This window comes from Vidua macroura, chromosome 34 (assembly GCF_024509145.1).
Source record: "Vidua macroura isolate BioBank_ID:100142 chromosome 34, ASM2450914v1, whole genome shotgun sequence".
Lineage (NCBI taxonomy): Eukaryota > Metazoa > Chordata > Aves > Passeriformes > Viduidae > Vidua > Vidua macroura.
In genome coordinates this window covers 71,895-89,973 of record NC_071604.1, presented here as the reverse complement: position 1 = coordinate 89,973, position 18,079 = coordinate 71,895, and the positions used below count along the sequence as shown (strand labels likewise).

At 72.0% G+C, this 18,079-nt stretch overlaps 2 protein-coding genes across 2 annotated transcripts; one reads left to right on the top strand and one right to left on the bottom strand.

Annotated features, from left to right (window-relative positions):
• Nucleotides 1-449: 449 nt before the first annotated feature.
• On the bottom strand, nt 450-10,113 carry MAP3K12 (mitogen-activated protein kinase kinase kinase 12). The gene is given in 16 exon segments (XM_054001954.1): nt 450-567; nt 569-625; nt 863-1,115; nt 1,220-1,290; nt 1,501-1,939; nt 2,402-2,539; nt 2,802-2,918; nt 3,111-3,220; nt 3,650-3,758; nt 4,057-4,215; nt 4,485-4,643; nt 5,970-6,161; nt 7,013-7,196; nt 8,234-8,372; nt 8,374-8,571; nt 9,973-10,113. Coding segments are annotated over 15 exon segments (2,352 nt in total). The 5' UTR covers nt 8,563-8,571; nt 9,973-10,113; the 3' UTR covers nt 450-531.
• Nucleotides 10,114-13,041: 2,928 nt separating this feature from the next.
• TARBP2 (TARBP2 subunit of RISC loading complex) lies at nt 13,042-17,969 on the top strand. Its single transcript, XM_054001976.1, is given in 13 exon segments — nt 13,042-13,068; nt 13,070-13,108; nt 13,110-13,203; nt 13,880-13,944; nt 13,946-13,980; nt 14,408-14,441; nt 14,443-14,481; nt 16,337-16,454; nt 16,533-16,660; nt 17,265-17,291; nt 17,293-17,385; nt 17,387-17,456; nt 17,559-17,969. Coding segments are annotated over 13 exon segments (927 nt in total). The 3' UTR covers nt 17,717-17,969.
• Nucleotides 17,970-18,079: the final 110 nt, after the last annotated feature.

Sequence of the window (18,079 nt, the reverse complement as noted above, 5' to 3'; positions counted from 1 at the left end):
CTCCCAGGATGGTCCAGTTTGGTTCTGGAGAGGGATAAACCACCCCAGCTGGTGTTTGGGATCCTTCCAGAGGGTGGAGGACCAACCCAGTGCTGCCAGTATGGCCCAGTTGGGTCTTGGGAGTCCCACTGGAATGGGATGAACCAGTCCTGTGGAGGGAACTTTGACCCTCCAGATGAATTTTTGGGGGATCTTTCCCATTTCCCTCCAAACTGGTCTGAAATGGGAGCCCACTGTTGGTTCTGTTCCCTCTCTGCTCTCCCCCTGGCACCTACAGGAGTGACAAAACCCCCTCCCTGTCCCCCCCCCCCATTTTCCCCCAGTCCGAACTGGGGGGGCAGCTCCCTCTGCCCGGGGGTGCTTTCAGCAGGACCTACACAAACACGGGGGGCCGTGAGCCCCCCCTGCCCGCTTGTCCCCCCAGAGCCCCCCCAAGGCAGCAGCCGCAGTAGAGAGCGATAGATATTTATATAAATATTTGGGGCTGTACAAGTGAGGGAGTGCAGGGTGGGGGGCGTGGGGGCACGCAGGTCACAGGCCCGGGGGGGCTGTGGGCCGGGGGGGGCCCCTCGCCGCTGCCTGAGTGGTCCAGCTCCGCGCTGTCACAGTCCGAGTCCTCGGAGACCTGGGGACACAAACGGGGCTGGAACATCCCCGGCCCCCCGTCCTGGGGGAAGGGACCCCCTCCTTCCCTTTGCCAACCCCGTCTGGGGGCTCGGGGACCCCCCCCCCAATCCCACGGGGACCACTCCCGGGGGTCCTGCGCGCCCTCTTCCACGTGCTGACCCCATCTGTGGGGCACGGGGGACCCCCACCCCACGGTGACCATCCCTGGGGGGGCGCCCCTGGCTGGGGGCATCACCTTGGTGGGGCTGAGCCCCCCGTGCCGGCGGCCGGGCCCGTCGGGCGGGGCCGCATCCAGCGGGATCTCGGAGCCCTGGGACAGCAGGTCCTCGGAGCGGTCATCGGGACGCTCGTCCGTGTTGGTGCTGCCCACGTCGGGCGTGGCACTGTGCGACGGCTCGCTCGTGTGGCCCTCGTCGCCGTCGCCGTCCGAGAAGTTCTCCGAGCTGAAGGTCGACAGCGACTGGCGCTTGCTCATCCCCGGGGGCCACCTGGGGAGGGCCGGGGGGGCGCGGCGCTGAGCACACGGGGGTCCGAGCACCCCGGACCCCTCCAGGTGTCCCCAGGCACCCGCCGGGGGGGGGGTCGCACCCACCTCTGCCGCAGCGGCAGCTCCACCTCGCTGTCCACTTCACCCTCCTCCTCCTCCGACGAGACCCCCCGTTTCTGGGGGCACAGGGAGGGGGTGCTGGGGTCCTCCTGACGCCCCTCGCTCCTGACCCGCCCCCCACCCCGCGAGGGACCCGGGAGTCCTGACGCCCCCTCCCCGGAAGGAATCCATCCCCCCTCCCACTCCTGGGACGGCCCTGGGGTCTCCCCCCGTGTCCTCGCCCCCCCCCTCCCCCCCCAAAGGGACGCGGGGGTCTGGGGTCTCACCTGCCCGCGGGTGACGGCCGCCCGGTAGAGCAGAGCCGCGGGGGTGAGGTGCTGCCCGGCCCCCCCTTTGCCCCCCCGGCCGGCCCCGCTCTCCCGTTCGGGCTCCCCGGGAGTGGGGGGCTGCGGCGGGGGGGACCCTTGGGTGCCCGTCGCCCCCTCGGGTCCCGCATCGGGTACCGCGGCCGGGGGGGCACCCGCGGCCTCCAGGGTGCCCCCGAGGATGTCGGGGCTGGCGGCGGTGGCGGGGGGACCCCGGGGGGTTCCGGCCTCGGGTCCCGGCTCCCCGCAGCCCCCCCGGGGCCCCGCTTTGCGGTGGCGGCCCTTGGCCCGGCGGCTGCGCCCGGGGGACGGGGGGCCCTTGGGACACCCCGGCAGGGCCACCTGCGCCATGGCCGCGTCCAGCTTGGGCAGCAGCACCTCCGGCTTCAGGATGTCGGGGCTGGGCACGGGAGGGACACGGCAAGGGCTGTGGGTGGGGGTCCAGGCACCGCGACCCCTGGGATATCCACAGCCCCAGAGAACCCCCCTCCCTCCCAGGGACGCCGGTCCGCAGCCCCAGAACTCCCCCAAAGGACCCCGGACCCCCACTCCGAGGTCCCCAAGCATATCTCCCCTCAAGAACCCAGGCACCCCCAGTCCCCTAAACGACCCCAAATCCAGATCCCCAACATCTGCACACCCAGAGCATCACCCCCCTCCCCAGAGAGCCCAGACACCCCCACCCCAAAGAACGCCGTCCTCCCAGTCCCCTGAACGACCCCACACCCAGATCCCCAGACTCCCCCACCCTGCTGGACCCACACGTCCGTGTCCCCCCAACCCAAATCCCCAGCACCCGCATTTTCCCCCCACCCCAAGCGCCCCAAGGTGCCCCCGCGAGGGACCCCAGCCCCCCGCTCACCGCTTGCCGTGGGGCGAGAGCTTCTGGGGGACGTTGCGCTTCTTGATGAGGGTCTCGACGGCGTTGCCGTGCAGGAGCCCCCGCGGCACCCGCGGCTTGAAGAGCCCGGGGTAGCGCTTCTCCAGCGCCTGCTCCCGCCTGCCACGGGCCACGCGTGGGCACCCGTGCCCCTGCCCGTGGCAAGCGGGGCCTGGGGAGTGGCCACGGCCGGGGGGGGGGAGCGGCCGTGGCCGTGGAGGAGTGGCCACGGCGTCAGGGATAACCACGGGGGGGACAAAGGGCTGGCCACGGCCACGGAGGGACCGTGGGATGGGCAAGAGGGTGCTGGGGGGGGCTGCGTGGGGGTGTTCTTTGGGGGGGCTGCTTTTGGGGGTGCTGTCTGGGGGTGCTGCCCACCCACCTGAGCAGCTCCTTCTCCTTGAGCTCCAGCTGCAGCATGAGGGCGCTCAGCTCCATGTAGAGGTTGTTGGCGCGCTCCAGTTTCCGCTCGTAGTGCTCCCGGATGTCCAGCGCGTGCCTGGGGACACGCGTGGCGTCAGGACACGGAGCCCGGGGACACCCGCGGCACCGGCCAGGGGACAGGGACAGCCATCTCCCGGCCCCGCAGCAGGGAGAGTGACCCGCAGCGCTCCCTGTGCCCCCCCAGCCCCTGCTGCCCCCCCCCACCCGTCCCTTCCCAGTGCTCCCAGTGCTCCCAGCACGGCCCCACCGCAGCTCCTCGCGCCGGCGGTTGATCAGCTCCTCCTCCAGCCGGTGCAGACACGTCCCCTCCGACTTGATCTTCTCGAAGTGCAGCTTCACCTCCTCCCGCCACTCGGCCTGCGGCACAGGGACAGCGCCGCCGCTGCCACCGGGCTCCGGCCACCCCGGGCTCCGGCCACCCCGGGCTCCGGCCACCCCGGGCTCCGGCCACCGCCGGCTGCAGCCACCGCCGGGCTCCGGCCACCACCGGGCTCCGGCCACCACCGGGCTCCGGCCACCCCGGGCTCCAGCGACCGCCGGGCTGCAGCCACCGCCGGGCTCTGGCCACCCCAAGCTCTGGCCATTACTGGGCTCCGGCCACCCCGGGCTCCGGCCACCCCGGGCTCCAGCCACCACCGGGCTGCAGCCACCCCGGGCTCCGGCCACCGGGCTGCAGCCACCCCGCCCATCCAGGGCACCGGCGGTACCGGGCACTGCGGGCACTGCCCAGCCGGGCCCCTGTGGTGTACTGGAGGCAGGGGGTCCCGGGCTGCTGGGGTCGGGTACCTGGGATTTGAAGTAGGTCTCCTGGGGGGTGGACAGGACGTCGGCCGAGGCGATGTCGAGGTGCAGCAGGATCTGGCGGAAGGACGGCCGGTTCCGGGGTTTGCTGTTCCTGGGGGAAGGACACGGCACTGAGGGTGGGCTGGGGGGGTCCTGGAGGTGCTGGGGGGTCTGGGAGGTCTCAGGGGGGTTCTGGGGGTGCGGGGGGGGTCCTGAAGGTTCTGGGGACCAGGGGCAGAGAAGGGTGCACAGGACACAGGGGGGGCACCGCTACAGCCAGGGGTCCCCCCTGCCCTGCCCACGGGGGCAGATCCCTCGTGCTGGCCCCGTGTGTGGTGGGCTCCCTCGTGCCACGGGTGCCCACAGAGCGTCCCCAGGGTGTCCCTCGGGGTGTCCCCGCGGGCACTCACCAGCACTGGCGCAGCAGCACCTTGAAGCCATCGGGGCAGCTGGAGGGCACGGGCAGGTGGAGGCTGTTGCTGCCCACGCCCCAGATTATGGCCGACGAGTCCACGTCCTTGTAGGGGATCTCGCCCGTCAGCAGCTCCCACAGCACCACCCCGAAGGACCTGCGGGCACCCGCGGCCCCGTCACCCACGGCGGCCTCCTGCTGTCCCCTCACCGCTACCCGCTCTGGCGTCCCCAGTGTCCCCAGCCCCTGCAGTCCCTGATGTCCCCTGGCCCTGCCACGTCACTCCCAGTATCCCCAGTGTCCCCGTCTCTGGTCCCCCCCGTGTCCTTGGCGTCCCCACAGTGTCTCCTGTCCCCACTGCCTGCCACTGCTGTGTCCCCCGTGCCAGCACGGCTGGCAGTGTCCCCGCTGTCCCCGGAGCCTCACCAGATGTCCACCTTCTCGGAGACGGGCTCGTTGCGGATGACCTCAGGGGCCATCCAGGCCACGGTGCCGGCAAAGGACATCTTGGTGCTCTTGTCGATGAGCTCCTTGGAGGTGCCGAAGTCCGAGATCTTCACCACGTCGTCGTAGGTGATGAGCATGCTGGGGACACGCGCTCAGCGCCGCGCCAAGGACACGCCAACGGCACGGGCACGGCAGCGCCGCGGGCATGCAACTGCTGCGAGCACCGTGGCGTCACGGCACGGCACCGGCGGGGACAGCCGGCACGGGCAGGGGACAGCGGTGACACAGACAGGGCAGGGGACAGCTGGCATGGGCAGGGGACAGCTGGCATGGACAGGGGACAGCGGTGACACAGACAGGGCAGGGGACAGCTGGCATGGGCAGGGGACAGCGGTGACACGGACAGGGGACAGCGGTGACACAGACAGGGGACAGCCAGCATGGACAGGGCAGGGGACACTGGTGACATGGACAGGGGACAGTGATGACACAGACAGGGCAGGGGACAGTGGTGACACGGGCAGGGCAGGGGGACAGCCAGCACGGGCAGGGGACATCACTGACATGGATAGGGGACAGCCAACATGGACAGGGCAGGGGACACTGGTGACATGGACAGGGGACAGCGGTGACACGGACAGGGGACAGTGATGACACAGACAGGGCAGGGGACAGCAGTGACACGGACAGGGGACAGCGGTGACATGGACAGGGGACAGCGATGACACAGACAGGGGACAGCAGTGACATGGACAGGGGACAGCAGTGACACGGGGGATAGCACTGACACAGACAGGGCAGGGGACAGCGGTGACAGGGACAGGGGACAGCCAGCACGGACAGGGGACAGCAGTGACAAGGACACAGAACGGGACAACACCAACACGGACACGGCACTGGCGGGGGACACCAATTAGATGGGACAACGCCAACATGGACATTGCCCTGCCATGGGACACCACCAGCGTGGACACGGCACCAACGTGGGACACCACCATGGACACGGCACCGGCACGGCCGTGGTTCTGAAATGGACGCGGTGCTGCCACGGGCACAACGCTGCCATGGCACAGCCCCGTCGTGGGACACGCCGAGGACGTGGCCCCGCCACGGACATGCAGTGCCGTGAGCGTGGTCCTGCTGAGGGAACGCCACCACCACGTGCACGGCGCGGCCACCACCATGAGCACGGCACTGCCACGGGCATGAAACCACCAGGAGTGGCACTGCCAGGGCCACACAACTCGTGGACACGCACCGGCATGGGCACAGCACTGGGAGGGACATGGCACCACCGAGGACATGGCACCGCGAGGACATGGCACCACCAAGGACACGGCACCGCCGAGGACACGGCACCGCCAAGGACACGGCACCGTGAGGACACGGCACCACCGTGCCAGGCACCCTCCCCATGCACAGCCCCAGGCCCGGGGGCTGCTCCGAGCCCCGTCCCCGGCTCACTTGGGCGACTTGAGGTCCCGGTGGATGATCTTGTGCAGGTGCAGGTAGTTCATGCCGCCGGCGATGCCCATGGACCAGTCGACCAGCAGGGACGGCGTGACCTTGCGGCCGGCGCGCAGCACCTCGTAGAGCTGCCCCTGGGCGCAGAACTCCATGATGATGCAGTAACAGGGGGCCTGGGTGCACACGCCCCTGCGGGCACAGCGGCACCTCAGCGCCCGCCGGGGGCCACCGGGGCCACCGCTCTACCCGGGACACCCCACAGGCGCCCGGGCCTCGGTGGCCATGCCCGGAGTGCTCGCCGTGTCCTGCCCGCCTCGGTCTGTGCCGTGCCGTGCTGTGCCGTGCTGTGCCGTGCTGTGCCGTGCTGGGGGTCCCCATGCCCGTGGCGTGTCCATGTCCATGCCATGTCCATGCCGTGTCCATGCTGTGTCCATGCCATGTTCATGCCGTGTCCATGCTGTGTCCATTCCATTCCCATGCCATGTCCATGCCGTGTTCATGCCGTGTTCATGCCACGTCCATTCCATTCCCATGCCATGCCCATGCCATGTCCATGCCATGCCCATGCCGTGTCCATGCCATGTTCATGCCGTGTTCATGTCATGTCCATGCCATGTCCATGCTGTGCCCATGTTCCAGCATGCTCCATGCCCCATGCCATGCCCATGCCCCATTCCTGCAGTGTCCCCCGTGCCCACGCTGTCCCCATGCCCATGCTGTCCCCGTGCCCACAGTGTCCCCCTGCCTGCGCTGTCCCCCTGCCCATGCTGTCCCCGTGCCTGGTGCTGTCCCCCTGCCCATGCTGTCCCCCTGCCCGCGCTGTCCCCCTGCCCATGCTGTCCCCCTGCCCGCGCTGTCCCCCTGCCCATGCTGTCCCCGTGCCCGGTGCCCACGCTGTCCCCCTGCCCGCGCTGTCCCCGTGCCCACGCTGTCCCCCTGCCCACGCTGTCCCCCTGCCCATGCTGTCCCCGTGCCCGGTGCCCACGCTGTCCCCCTGCCCGCGCTGTCCCCGTGCCCCGGTGCCAGCAGCCCCCGCTCACTTGAAGGTGATGATGTTGGGGTGCTTGAGCTTGCGCAGGTGTTTGATGTCGGTCTCCTTGAGGTCCCGCACCTTCTTCACGGCCACCTCCTCGCCGTGGAAGCGGCCCAGGAACACGGCGCCCTGCGCCCCGCTGCCCACCCACTGCAGGTCCAGGATCTCCTCGAACGGCACCTCCCAGGGGTCTGCGGGCACGCGTGGGCATGGCACCCACAGCCCAGCAGGACCCCCACCCACGGCACCCAGAGCCACCAGGACCCCCACCCCTGGCACCCACAGCCAGCAGGACCCCCATCCCTGGCACCCACAGCCCACCAGGACCCCCACCCCCAGCACTCACAGCCACCAGGACCCCCAGCATTGGCACCCACAGCCCAGCAGGACCCCCACCCACGGCACCCAGAGCCACCAGGACCCCACCCACGGCACCCACAGCCACCGGGACCCCCAGCATTGGCACCCACAGCCACCGGGACCCCCATCCCTGGCACCCACAGCCCAGCAGGACCCCCACCCCCAGCACTCACAGCCACCAGGACCCCCAGCATTGGCACCCACAGCCCAGCAGGACCCCCACCCCAGCACCCACAGCCACCAGGACCCCCACCCACAGCACCCACAGCCCGAGAGCACCCAGGGAGCTCCGGAGCCCCCCCAGCACCCCCATCCCCAGGGTGCCCCTGGTGTACCCCCAGCCATGGCACACCCACACCCCTGCTTTTCCCCCTCACCCCTGCTTTTGCCCTTCACCCCCTCTTTGCTCCTCACGTCCTCCTTCATCCCTGTCCCCTTTACCCCCTTGGACCCTGCTCTGAAGCTCCTTTACCCCTTCACCCCCCTTTAACCCTTTCCCCTCTTCTTTAACCTTTCCCTCCTTCCCCCCATGCCCCCCGTGCCCCTCACACCCCCCGTGCCCCCCGTGCCCCCCATGCCTCTCACACCCCCCATGACCCCCACACCCCCGTTCCCCCCATGCTCCCCATGCCCCTCACACCACCCGTGCCCCCCATGCCCCCTGTGCCCCCCACACCCCTGGCACCCCCAGTGCCCCCCATGCCCCCCATTCCCCCATGCCCCTTATGGCCCTCACACCCCCCATGCCCCCCGTGCCCCTCACACCCCCCGTGCCCCCCGTGCCCCCCATGCCCCCCGTGCCCCTCACACCCCCCGTGCCCCTCACACCCCCCGTGCCCCCCGTGCCCCCCGCGCCCCCGCCGCTCACCCTCGGGCGGGTGTTTGTGCTCGGCCGCGTAGGCTTTGCCGATCATGGTCCACACGGGCTTCAGGCACCCGAAGAGCCCCTCCAGGAAGCCGCCCCCGGCCTGGCAGCGCAGGTGGGCGGCATCGGCCGCCAGCGGCCCCCGCGGCCTCGGGGCCGAGCTCGGGGGGCCGGGACCCCCCCCGGCGGGGCCAGGCCTCGGGGGGGGCGCTGGGGGCGGGCAGGACATCGCGCAGGACGCACTGCGTGGGGGTCAGCTCCTGCTCGGGGGTCCCGTCCGACGGCAGCGCCAGCGACGGCGACGGAGTGCGGGTCTCGTGCAGGCAGGCCATGGCCGGGGCCTGGGGGCGAGCGGTCAGCGGGGCATGGACACCCCCAAACCGGGGGCGAGTGGTCAGCGGGGCACGGACACCCCAAACCGGGGGCGAGTGGTCAGCGGGGCACGGACAGCCCGGAACGGGGGCGAGTGGTCAGCGGGGCACGGACAGCCCGGAACGGGGGCGAGTGGTCAGCGGGGCATGGACAGCCCGGAACGGGGGCGAGTGGTCAGCGGGGCACGGACACCCCAAACCGGGGGCGAGCGGTCAGCGGGGCACGGACACCCCCGGAGATGGGGTTGAGCCCCCACACACGCGTGTGCCCCCCCCCCGTGCCCACGGGACCCCCCAAACACGCGTGTGACCCCTTTGCACCCGCGCGTGTCCCCCCCCGCGCGCCCCCAAAGCGCCCCCGAGCGCGCGCGCCAGGTCACCCGCGGCCACGCGCCAACGGCTCGGGGTAAACTGAGGCACGAGGGGGGTTCCCCCCCGCCCCCGGGCCGGGGGACAGTTGCCATGGCAACAGCGCGCCCGGCGATGATGTCATCACTAAAATTGGGGGGGGTTTTGTGCCGCGGGGGCGGCGGGGGAGGGGCTGAGCGTCACCCCGAGGGACCCGCGGGGGGAGGGGGACGCGACCCCGCCCCGCCAGGTGTCGCGCGTGTCCCCCCGCGGCGACATCACGTCACACGGTGACGTCATCCCGGTGAGGGATGGAGCCTCTCCCCCCTCCCCACCCCCCGGGGAAACTGAGGCAGAAGCGGGGGGCCGCGACCCGGGGTGGGGGGGGGGTGGGGGGTGGCTCGGGACAAAGCGGGGGGCGGGGGGGGGGGCGTCACTCGCGACATGCGACAGCGCCGGGCGCATGTCGCGACAGCGCAGTGCGGGAGGAGGGGAGCGGAGGGCGAAACAGCGCCCCCCGGCGGCGCGTCGTGTCGGGACACGGCGCCCTGTCGCGACATGGGGAGGGTGCGGGGGACGTGGCGTGACGGGGGCGGGGAGGAGCGGGGGGGGGGGGAGGGGGACACGCGGGCACGCGCAGGGACGCGCGGGCACGCGCCTGCCGCCGGTGGCGCGCGCGCGTGTAAGAGGTCACGAGCGCGTGCACGGCCCGGGGGGGGGAGGGGAGGGGCGGGTCGCGGGGCGCGTGCAAGGGGTGGGGGGGGGGTCCTGCGCGTGCACGAGCCCGCGCGCGTCCCCTCCCCCTCCCCCACCCCCCGGCCCCCCCCCCCCCCCCGCGGGCCGAGGGGGGAGGGGAGGGCGCGGCCCCCCCCGGGCCCGGGGGGCTCCGGCGATGGGGTGGGGGGCCCATGAGCCCCCCCCCGGGCCCGCCGCCCCCCTCCCCCATCCCGGCGCATCCCCGGCCCTGCCCCCCTCCCCCCCCCCCCCATCCCGGCGCATCCCCCCCCGAGCCGGTGCCGGTACCTGGGGGGGCTCCGGGCCCCCTCGCCCGGGGATGCCGGCGATGCCGGGGGGGTCCCGGTGCCGGGGGGGTCTCGGCGGTGCCGGTGCTGGCGGGGCTGGGCCCGGCGGGCGGGGGCCGGTACCGGGGCCGGGGCCGCGGTCGGGGCGAGCGGCGAGAAACGGCCCCGCCCGACGGGAACGGCCCCGCCCCGGCCCCGCCCCGCGCACCGGAGAGACCGGCACGGGCACCGGGAGCCCCCCCGGCAGCGCCCCGGGACCCCCGATGCTGCACCGGGACCCCCCCGATTCCGCACCGGAACCACCGGTACCGCACCGGGAACCGCCGCACCGGAGAGACCGGCACCGGGGACCCCCGATACCGCACCGGGAGAGACCGGCACCGGGACCCCCCGATACCGCACCGGAACCCCCACTCGGCACCCGGCAGGGACCGGCACCGGGAAGCCCCGCACCGGACAGACCGGCACCGGATCGGCCTCTGCGACACCGGGACCCCGGTACGGCACCGGGAGAGAGCGGCGCAGGCAGCGGTACCCGCCGTGGTGCCGCACCGGGACCCCGATTCTGCATCAGGACCCCGATACTGCACCGGGACCACCCCCCGGTACCGGAGAGGCCGGCGCGGGCACCGGGACCGCTCTGACACCGGCACCGGCACCGGCACCGGGACCGGGACTGGGACCGGGACCTGCCGTAGTCAGCACCGGGACTCCAGACACCGGCCCCACCGGTGTCCCCCGTGACCCCGCCGGCCCCCGGCAGCGGCACCGCCCGGCCCACACGGGCCACCGGTGCCATCCCAGTGCTCCCGGTGCCATCCCAGTGCTCCCAGTACGGGTGCCGCAGTGATCCCAGTGATCCCAGTGCTCCCCGTACGGGTGTCGCAGTGATCCCAGTGCTCCCAGTACGGGTGTCGCAGTGATCCCAGTGCTCCCAGTATGGGTGTCCCTTAATTCCCAGTGCTCCCAGTACGGGTGTCCCTTTGATCCCAGTGCTCCCAGTCTTATTCCAGCGTTCCCAGTGCGGGTGTCCCTCCGTCCCCAGTGCTCCCGGTGTGGTCCCAGCGCTCCCTCTCTGGCCAGCGCCACCTCTGCCCCACTGTCCCCCGTTGTCCCCATTGTCCCCTAACCCCTCACGGGGGGAAACTGAGGCAGGACCCCCCTGCCCGCCCCTCCAGCGCCACGTGACCCGCGCTTCCCGCCTCCTGCGCGCTCCCCGCCCTCCCCTTGGCGCGGGGGGTTCTGGGACGCGTAGTCCGCCGGGAGGGGGCCGGCGGCGGCTGCGCGCGCCGCAGGCCGCGCCGGGCGGACTACGCTTCCCAGAGCCCCCCCGCGCGGCGCGGCGCTCCCGTGATGCCGCGCGCCCCCCTGGCGGCGCGGGCGGCGGCCGGAGCGGCGGGGATGAGCGAGGGAGGGGGGCGGGCGGGGCCCGGCGGAGCGGCGGCGCCTTCCCCAGGTACCGGGACCCCCGGCGGCCCCCGGCACCGCCCGGCAGCGCCCGGGGCTCCCCCGGGGCTCCCCGGCACCGCCACAGCCCTGGCGGCGGCCGGCGGCGGGCGGGGGGAGGGGGCGGCCTAGGCCGGGGCCGGGCGCGGGGGCGGGGAGGGGGAGGGGGGACGGCGCCGTCCCCGCGGGCTGCGGCGGTGGCACCCCTGTGCCCGTGTCCCCGGGTGGCAGCGGCACCCCTGTGCCCCGTGTCCCCGGGTGGCAGCGGCACCCCTGTGCCCGTGTCCCCGGGTGGCAGCGGCAACCCCTGTCCCCCGTGTCCCCGGCCGTGCCACCCCGTGTCCCCGGGTGGCAGCGGCACCCCTGTCCCCGTGTCCCCGTGCTCTGTGGCAGTGCCACCGCTGTCCCCGCGCTGTGCCGGGGCTCCGTCCCTGTCCCCGTGTCCCCGGGTGGCAGTGGCACCCCTGTCCCCGTGTCCCCGCGCTGTGTGGCGGTGCCACCGCTGTCCCCGCGCTGTGCCGGGGCTCTGTCCCTGTCACCCGTGTCCCCACGTCACGCACAAATGCCGCCCCGTGTCCCCGCACTCCACGGCAGTGCCCCCCGCCCCGTCCCCGTGTCCCTGTGCCGTGCGGTGATGCCACCCCTTCCCCCGTGTCCCCGGTGCTGCCACCCCCCATCCTCGTGTCCCAGTGCCCTGTGGCACTGCCACCCCGTGTCCCCCCCCGTGCCCTGGTGACAGCCCCTGCCCCCAGCCTGCAGCAGATGCCACCCCTGTGCCCGTGTCCCTGCAGTGCCATGTCCCCTGACCCAGGGGTCGGTGACAGCTGTGTCCCCACGCTCCCGTGCCCTGGTGGGTGCCAGCCGTGTCCCTGTGTCCCCCACACTGCCCCTGTCCCTGTCCCTGTGGGTGCCACCTGTGCCCATGTGTCCCTGTCGTGCCCCGGCGGGTGCCAGCTGTGTCCCTGTCCCTGTGTCCCCACACTCCCGTGTCCCTGTGGGTGCCAGCCGTGCCCCTGTCCCCGTCCCTGTCCCTGTCCCCTGTCCCAGCCGTGTCCCTGTCCCTGTGTCCCCACACTCCCGTGTCCCTCCGGGTGCCAGCTGTGTCCCTGTCTCTGTCCCAGCCATGCTCCTGTCCCTGTGTCCCCGTATTCCCCCCTGTCCCTGTGGCTTGCCATGTCCCTGTGTCCCCAAACTGCCGTGCCCCTGTCCCTGTTCCTGTGGGTGCCAGCCGTGTCCCTGTCCCAGCCGTGTCCCTGTCCCAGCTGTGCCCCTGTCCCTGTGGGTGCCAGCCGTGTCCCTGTCCCAGCCATGTCCCTGTCCCAGCCGTGTCCCTGTCCCAGCCGTGTCCCTGTCCCAGCTGTTGCCCCTGTCCCTGTGGGTGCCAGCCGTGTCCCTGTCCCAGCCGTGTCCCTGTCCCAGCTGTGCCCCCTGTCCCTGTGGGTGCCAGCCCGTGTCCCTGTCCCAGCCATGTCCCTGTCCCAGCTGTGTCCCCTGTCCCAGCCGTGTCCCTGTCCCAGCCATGTCCCTGTCCCAGCCGTGTCCCTGTCCCAGCCGTGTCCCTGTCCCTGTCCCTGTCCCTGTCCCTGCGGGTGCCAGCCGTGTCCCCGTTGCCAGCCTGGAGCAGATGGTGGCCGCCAGCCCCGGGAAGACGACCCATCAGCCTGCTGCAGGAGTATGGCACGCGCCTAGGAACGGACCCCCGGCTACGACCTGCTCAAGGCCGAGGGCCAGGCCCACCAGCCCAACTTCACCTTCCGCGTCACCCTCGGGGACATCAGCTGCACTGGTGGGACCCCCGGCCCCCAGGGACCCCCCTGGGGACCCCCCACAGCTGGCCTGGGCCAGCCCTGTCCCCTCCTGTCCCCCTTGGGGACATCCCCGGAACCGCTGGGACCCCAAAACCCCCAGGGACCCCCCTGGGGACCCCTCACAACTGGCCTGGGCCACCCCTGTCCCCTCCTGTCCCCTCGGGGACATCCCTGGAAACGCTGGGACCCCCAAAACCCCCAGGGGACCCCCCTGGGGACCCCCACAGCCGGCCTGGGCCACCCATGTCCCTGCTGTCCCCTTGGGGACATCCCTGGAAACGCTGGGACCCCCAAAACCCCCAGGGACCCTCACAGCTGGCCTGGGGCACCCCTGTCCCTCCTGTCCCCTTGGGGGACATCCCCAGCACCGCTGGGACCCCCCAAAACCCCCAGGAGCCCCCTGTGCCCCTGGGGGACCCCCGTGTCCCCCCTGTGTCCCCTTGGGTGCTGGGGAGGGGCCCCAGAGCCCCCCTGGGGACATCACCTGCACCAGGGGACCCCAGACCCCTGTCCCCCGGTGGGGGACCCCCCTGTTTGCCCCCACACTTTGGGACGGGGACGGCGAGGGGGACGCCCTGGTGTCCCCGGTGCCGGGGCGGTGGGGAGGGGTCCCCCGGTGTCCCCCCGCCGTCCCTGAGCCCCCGTGTCCCCCAGGGCAGGGGCCCAGCAAGAAGGCGGCGAAGCACAAGGCGGCCGAGGTGGCCCTGAGGCTGCTCAGAGGGGGGGGGGGCCATGCTGGAGCCCCTGGAGCACAGGTGGGGGCTGGGGGAGGGGGGGGGGCACTGAGGGGTGTCCGGGGGGGGACCCAGGGGTGGGGGGCGCCCGGTTTGGGGGGCTCTGTGTGGAGGGAGGGGGGAGTTTGGGGGGTGCCCAGAGGGGGCTTTGGGATCCTGCGGGGTTTGAGGGCTCTGCTGAACTCCGGTGGGTTTTTGGGGGGGGGCGGGGGGGTCTGGGGGTCCCCATAAGGCCTGAGGGGGGCGGCTCTGACCCCTCCCCTCCCCCCAGCTCTGCTTTCCCCCCGGAGCCCCCGGCAGAGCCCGGCCCCACCGCGCCCCCCCCGGCCCCCGCCGCGCCCCCATCCTCGCCCAGGTAAGGGGGGGCCGCCGTGTCCCCACCCCCCAAACCCCCCAACCCCCCCCCCCGGCCCCTCTGGGCCCCCCCCCTGACCCCTGTGCCCCACAGGGGCGCCCCCCTGGAGATGAAGACGCCGGTGTCCCCCCCCCCAGTCCGAGTGTAACCCCGTGGGGGCTCTGCAGGTGGGTGGCACCGGGGGGGGACACGAGGGGACCCCAGAGCCCCTCCCTGCCCCGGGCTGGGGGTGACGAAGGGGGGACCTTCCCTGTTTGTGGGGTGGGGGGAACACGATGGCATTTGGTGGGGGGGGGGGTCTTCCTCCTTTCTGGGACAGTTACTCCTGTTCTGGGGACAGCTGCCTCCATTTTGGGGCTGCTTATCCCCGTTTAGGGACACTTATTCTGCTTTTGGGGCTGGTTGTCCATGTTTAGGGACACTTATTCTGCTTTTGGGGCTGCTTTTCCCCATTTAGGGACAGTTATTTCTGCTGTGGGCTGCTTATTCCTCTTTTGGGGACAGTTATGCCTGTTTTGGGGGTGGTTATCCCCATTTTGAGGACAATTATCCCCATTTTAGGGCCATTATCGCCATTTTGCGGCCATTATCCCCATCTTGGTGCCGGTTATCCCCATTTTGGGGCTGGTTATCCCCCTTTTGGGGCTGGTTATCCCCTGTTTTGGGGCTGGTTATCCCCCGTTTTGGGGCTGGTTATCCCTGTTTTGGGGCTGGTTATCCCAGTTTTGGGCCAGTTATTTCCATTTTGGTGCCGGTTATTCCCTGTTTTGGGGCTGGTTATCCCCATTTTGTGCCAGTTATCCCCCGTTTTGGAGCCCATTACCCCCTTGTGGGTCCACTGATGGCAGCTCGGGGCTGTCCCCACGCAGGTGGCCGTGTCCCCCTCACGGTGTCCGTGTCCCCTCATGGTGTCCCGTGTCCCCTCACGGGGTGTCCCTGTCCCCTCACGTGGCCGTGTCCCCTCACGTGTCCGTGTCCCCTCACGTGGCCGTGTCCCCTCACGGTGGCCATGTCCCCTCATGTGGCCGTGTCCCCTCACGGTGTCCGTGTCCCCTCACGTGGCCCTGTCCCCTCATGGTGTCCGTGTCCCCTCACGGGGGTGTCCCTGTCCCCTCACGTGTCCCTGTCCCCTCACGTGTCCGTGTCCCCTCACGTGGCCGTGTCCCCTCACGGTGTCCGTGTCCCCTCACGGTGGCCGTGTCCCCTCACGGGGTGTCCCTGTCCCCTCACGTGGCCATGTCCCCTCACGTGGCCGTGTCCCCTCACGGTGTCCGTGTCCCCTCATGGTGTCCGTGTCCCCTCACGGTGTCCCTGTCCCCTCACGGGGTGTCCCTGTCCCCTCACGTGTCCCTGTCCCCTCACGGTGTCCGTGTCCCCTCACGTGGCCGTGTCCCCTCACGGTGTCCGTGTCCCCCTCACGGTGGCCGTGTCCCCTCACGGGGTGTCCCTGTCCCCTCACGTGGCCATGTCCCCTCACGTGGCCGTGTCCCCTCACGGTGTCCGTGTCCCCCTCACGTGGCCGTGTCCCCTCACGGGGTGTCCCTGTCCCCTCACGTGGCCATGTCCCCTCACGTGTCCGTGTCCCCTCACGGTGTCCGTGTCCCCTCACGGTGGCCGTGTCCCCTCACGGGGTGTCCCTGTCCCCTCACGTGGCCATGTCCCCTCACGTGGCCGTGTCCCCTCACGGTGTCCGTGTCCCCTCACGTGGCCGTGTCCCCTCACGGGGTGTCCCTGTCCCCTCACGTGGCCATGTCCCCTCACGTGTCCGTGTCCCCTCACGGTGTCCGTGTCCCCTCACGGTGGCCGTGTCCCCTCACGGGGTGTCCCTGTCCCCTCACGTGGCCATGTCCCCTCACGTGGCCGTGTCCCCTCACGGTGTCCGTGTCCCCTCACGTGTCCGTGTCCCCTCACGTGTCCGTGTCCCCTCACGGTGTCCCTGTCCCCTCACGTGGCCGTGTCCCCTCACGTGGCCGTGTCCCCTCACGGTGTCCCTGTCCCCTCACGTGGCCGTGTCCCCGGCAGGAGCTGGTGGTGCAGAAGGGCTGGCGCCTGCCCGAGTACACGGTGACGCAGGAGTCGGGGCCGGCGCACCGCAAGGAGTTCACCATGACGTGCCGCGTGGAGAGATTCGTGGAGATCGGTGAGGGGCAGGCCGGGGGGTCCTGGGGGGTCCCGGGGGGTCCCGGGGGGGTCCCGGCTCACCCCGACCCCTCCCCAGGCAGCGGCACCTCCAAGAAGCTGGCCAAGCGCAACGCGGCCGCCAAGATGCTGGTGCGCATCCACAACGTGCCCATGGAGCCGCGCGACGGCAGCGAGGCCGAGGGCGAGGAGGACCAGTTCAACATGGTACTGGGGGCACTGGGAGGGACACGGGCACCCTGGGGTCACCCAGAGCCACCCCAGGGTCACTCAGAGCCACCCAGAATCAGCCAGACTCACCCCAGAGTCAGCCAGAACCAACCCAGGGTCACCCAGAGCCACCCAGAATTAACCAGAGCCATCCTGGAGTCACCCAGAGCCACCCCAGGGTCATCCAGAGCCGACCCAGAGTCACCCAGAGCCACCCCAGAGTCAGCCAGACTCACCCCAGGGTCACTCAGAGCCACCCCAGAGTCACCCCAGAGTCACTCAGTCACCCAGAGCCACCCCAGGGTCACCCCAGAGCCACCCCAGAGTCACCCAGACTCACCCCAGAGTCACTCAGAGTCACCTCAGGGTCACCCCAGGGTCACCCCGAGCCACTCTAGAGCCACCCCAGGGTCACTCAGTCACCCCAGGGTCACCCAGAGCCACCCCGCGTGCCCCTGTGTGCCCTGCCCAGGCCATGGGGCAAGCACCCTCTGGGTTTGGGCTTGTGGGTGGCCCCGGGGGTGTCCCGCCGTTCCCGGGGGGGTTCCCACACCTCGAGGGGACCGGGCAGGACCCCGAGCGCCCCGTGCCCCCTCCCCAGACGTGCCCGCGGCTGGAGGGGCTGCGGGGGCCGCGCCCCCGGCTGCACCTGGGACTCCCTGCGCAACTCCGCGGGCGAGAAGCTGGGCCAGCTGCGGAGCCGGGGGGGCAACCCCGCGCCGGGGGGGGGCCTGCGCGCTCCTGCAGGAGCTCTCGGAGGAGCAGAGCTTCGCCATCAGCTACCTCGACATCGGTGAGCCCCGGGCGCCCCCCGGCCCCGCCCCGGCCCCCGCGGCCCCGCGGGTGCCGCTGCTCGCCCCGGGGCTGCCGTGGGGTGACCCCGCTGTGCCCCCAGACGCGCTGAGCCTCAGCGGGCTGCACCAGTGCCTGGTGGAGCTGTCCACGCAGCCGACCACGGTGTGCCACGGATCCGCCCCGTCCCGCGACGGCGCCCGCGCCCAGGCGGCCCGCAACGCGCTGCAGTACCTGCGCATCATGGCCGGGGGCAAGTGAGCCCCGCCCGGGGCGAGCGAGCCCTGCCCGGGGCAACCGAGCCCTGCCCGGGGCAAGCGAGCCCCGCCCGGGGCAAGCGAGCCCCGCCCGGCCCGTGCCCCTCGAGCCGCCGGGCAGCGCTCGGCGCTCTGGACGCTGCGGGCGGATGGACAGACGGACCTCAGGGCCCGGGGTCCCCCCTCCGGCCCGGAGCCCGCTCTGGAGGGTCCCCGGGTGCCAGCGGCCCCCCAGAATAAAGCTGGGGGGGTTCGTACTCCCCGTGTCGGCGTCTGCTTGGGGCCGGGGGGGGCGGAAAAAGGGGCAGGAGCCGCGTCCCCCCCCCCCGCGCCGGGGCGGAAGCAGAGCGAGGGCTCGGGGTGGGGT